At 37.7% G+C, this 3,427-nt stretch overlaps 1 protein-coding gene across 1 annotated transcript in view; it reads right to left on the bottom strand.

Moving 5' to 3' along the window:
* Positions 1 to 3,016: 3,016 nt before the first annotated feature.
* Positions 3,017 to 3,427, bottom strand: part of LOC107730067 (protein-methionine sulfoxide oxidase MICAL2-like) — a gene marked incomplete at its 5' end in the record, with an annotated part of 9,380 nt that continues 8,969 nt past the window's right edge. The window contains one exon of the mRNA XM_016540800.1: positions 3,017 to 3,029. Coding sequence (XP_016396286.1) covers positions 3,017 to 3,029 — 13 coding nt within the window. The remainder of the gene's footprint in view (positions 3,030 to 3,427) is intronic.

Here is a 3,427-nt window from a genome sequence, read left to right as displayed (position 1 = left end):
AAATAGAAAACAGTTATTTGAAATAGCCTTGTAAAAATATTTGTACTTAGCACTGCATTGTTCATATACTTTATTTATTACCTGGAGATGACTTGACAAACACAAATAAACCATATTGTCGCAATCGTATGTTTAAAGTCTTCATGTTTCCAAACGTTTCTTTTTCTGAAAACAACCGCTGGACGGTTTTGTCCACGTTAGGAATTTCCTCTTTCTGCTTCTGACTTTCTGTGCGAGAGCGCCCTCCGGCTACGAGTATGAATGAAACACACTGCACGAGTGTTTAGCGCTCCGTGATGTTCATCTCGCCTTATTCTGGGTCCGAATAAAACATCAGATCATGCACCGACTATACTGTCTCTTTGAATTTAAATCTATATTTATTCACACCGGCTCTTGAAAACCTCTATGCGAACACACTTGCCCGAAAAAGTGCGGGGGACGAATGTACGTGATATTAAAAGTGGGGGGTACACGTCCCCCGCGTCCCCCGCGTAATCTACGCCCCTGAGTGTAAATTACTAAGGCAATGAATGCCGCTAAAAGCCAAGCCACTTTCATGGTACCTAAAACCCAGGATTGGTGCAAACTAAACTGAAACTTACCTGGCTAGCCAGCTAAACCGGCTTCATGGTACAGGCCCCACATCTGTGATATACAGATTAACACAGAAAATAATTGCATAAACCAGCAACATTTACAGTAATGCACTTACAATGGAAGCCTATAGAACAAGACAATATACAGGAATTAACAATAAAATACAAAATGATCACGCGGTTTTGAAAGTGCACCCACAAGACAGCACATTGTGTTAAAATAGACTAGTATGTTAAAACCACTAAAAATGTCCATTTTAAAGCTCAGATAACACCCTTTTGTTCTGATGAATTACTACAGGCACTTTGATAGAAATATGAGATGCACATTTCTGCTTTAAAAACCCTCTGCAATATCTTGTTCCATAGACTTCCATTGTAATTCTTGTTTGTTTTAACAATATGAAGGATGAAATGCAGTTATTTTTTGTGGTAGTCGACAACATTTTTCACAGATGCTATCAATAGATTAGCTTGTGTTGAACCCGGAACGTTCCTTTTAACAGCCATGCTGTATGTTTTTCATAAGAAGTGTAAACGTGCGAGAAGAATGTGACTTCCATGTTCCTGAATGGCTAACAGAGTAGACGAGACGTGTTTGCAGCTTGATCGGTCAGGTTTTGTAAACTTGTAGTCTCAACAAAGAACGTTCATTAATAATTAAAAGCAGAACGTCACTCTTAATCGTGCATATGAAGGCAGCTCACTCATTAAAGTGCTTAAAGTTCACTCCGTGTTTGACACTTTTTTTTCTCTTTACTCAAATCTTTATAACTGAGGAAGGCTTTGGTATTTTGTGCACAATCCCAACCAGGCCATTTCATTTCTACTCTCTGAAAAAGTAACATCTGCTACTTTCTATCTCAAGGTTGTTCTATGTGTTTTTCAGTTTTGAATAAATATCCACAATCATTTTCAACTACATATTAACCCTTTTAAAGGGACCTGATGATGTTTCTCTCACACTAAGACCCAGTGGCCCATGTGCTCTTCCAGCCAGTGCTGCAGAGGCTGTAGATTGAGAGGTCCGGCCTCTGCGTACATTTGGACGAGCTGTTCATGGAGAACAGCGAGCAGAGGCAGACTCACACTGAGCAGTTCATACAGGAAGGCGTAATCCTCGGCATTATCCCTCAGGTGGACTCCTGTGGCCCACGCTTTACCATGCAGCCAGTTAAACACACGATGAGGCACAGCACACACATGCAGCGGCCAGTGCAGGCTTCTCTTCAGTGAGGACAGGATACCTGGAGACTCTTCCTGGAGATGATGCTCACGTCCCTCTGGACTCCAGCTGGACCCGTTGTGAGAGTCGGCATTACACATCTGAATAAAAGAATATTAATAAAGGTGTGCTGTAAGACAACTATCAACAGATGAAGCATAAATGAGTTTTTACCGTGTGTAGAATTTGTGTCCTCCCATTCTTCACTAAGGGTTTCCTTTGTGCAAAGTGGAGTTTGCAGTACAACTTTCCTACAGGAGCAAAAGAAACCATTATAATCCATTAGTGTAAAGCTGCAGTCACATTTACCATTGCCCTGTGAAATTTTATGGGTAAAATCCAGTCATCCAGTGGACATGGCCTTTTCACCTAATGCAGAACGCTCATTTGAGCTATTCATGGAAATATCCACGTGCAATGTTTATTTATTTATTTCTCACTCTTAATAATCATTTTATTTGTTGAATAGAATGAATGAGTTCATTTGATTCACACTGTATGTTTCAATTAATCAAAGTGTGAAAAATGTGGGAAAATATATTTAAGGTTGCTGTGACAAAAAGTTTGGAAATGCTCAACTTCATGCAAATGTCAAGTGAAAAACACCAGGCGGCAGCCAATCGCTGTCAGGAGCAGGTAGAGACGGGTTTTTTTTTAATTGCAGTTTATGCGAGTGTTTCTGATGGATTATGTGTAAATCATATTGTTTACATGCAGTTGTTACATATATGTTTAATATTGTAGTTTGGCCGCTGTCATTGTGAATAGACTAGCCAGGTTTACAAATGTTTATTAATTTGACACGTTATCCTGACTTTAGACATTCAGAAACAATGCCTGCATCTTTCAAAACTGTAATCTTGTGTATATATTATATTTGCTGTGTACTGAAAATGAAAAACTATAAAATAAACTACACAAACTATAAATAAATATGAAAAAAATCCCTATAAGAATGGAGTTGGTACTATATTTAGTACTTAAGCAGTTCTAGTTTTTTAGACTGTTTATAATAGCAACTTTTTAGTCAGGCTCTTAAACACCGTATTTATTCACAGATTACTACATACGATTTTAATAAACAACTTGGATGCTAACTACTGTCAGATTCTCCTTGCAACCGCTTGTGTCTGTGGGCTGACCTCTTTTTGCAATATAACAGATGGCCTGGAAATTAATGGCATACAGTAGTCTACCCAAATAGTCTGTCATACAAAGTTAAAGTTTAAGAAGAATTGGAATATAGTAATTTGGACTACTTTCATGGTGATTTGTGCCATTTTTAGAACTTGACAGCTTTAGTTCCTATTCACCTTCATTGTATAGTAGGGCTGGGTTTTGACACAAATTTCACGATTCGATTCGATTCTCATTCACAAGCTTGCGATTCGATTCGATTCGATTATTTTTGATATATATCAGGTACAGTACATGCCAAATTTTCTTTTGGAAAAAAACCCCCCAACTAATGCTGTAAAATATACATGAGAGTCAGTTGGTACTACATTACTATAATACTGAAGGTTAAAATTGACTGATTTATTAAAATTACACTTAATGAAGTTTTTAAAATAATAAAGTTACAATTACATAATAATATTTC

The sequence above is a fragment of the Sinocyclocheilus rhinocerous genome, unplaced genomic scaffold, assembly GCF_001515625.1.
Source record: "Sinocyclocheilus rhinocerous isolate Xijiao unplaced genomic scaffold, SAMN03320098_v1.1 scaffold878, whole genome shotgun sequence".
In the NCBI taxonomy this organism is placed as follows: Eukaryota; Metazoa; Chordata; class Actinopteri; order Cypriniformes; family Cyprinidae; genus Sinocyclocheilus; species Sinocyclocheilus rhinocerous.
Note: the sequence above shows the minus strand (reverse complement) of the source record. Positions and strands in the feature narration are given on the sequence as shown.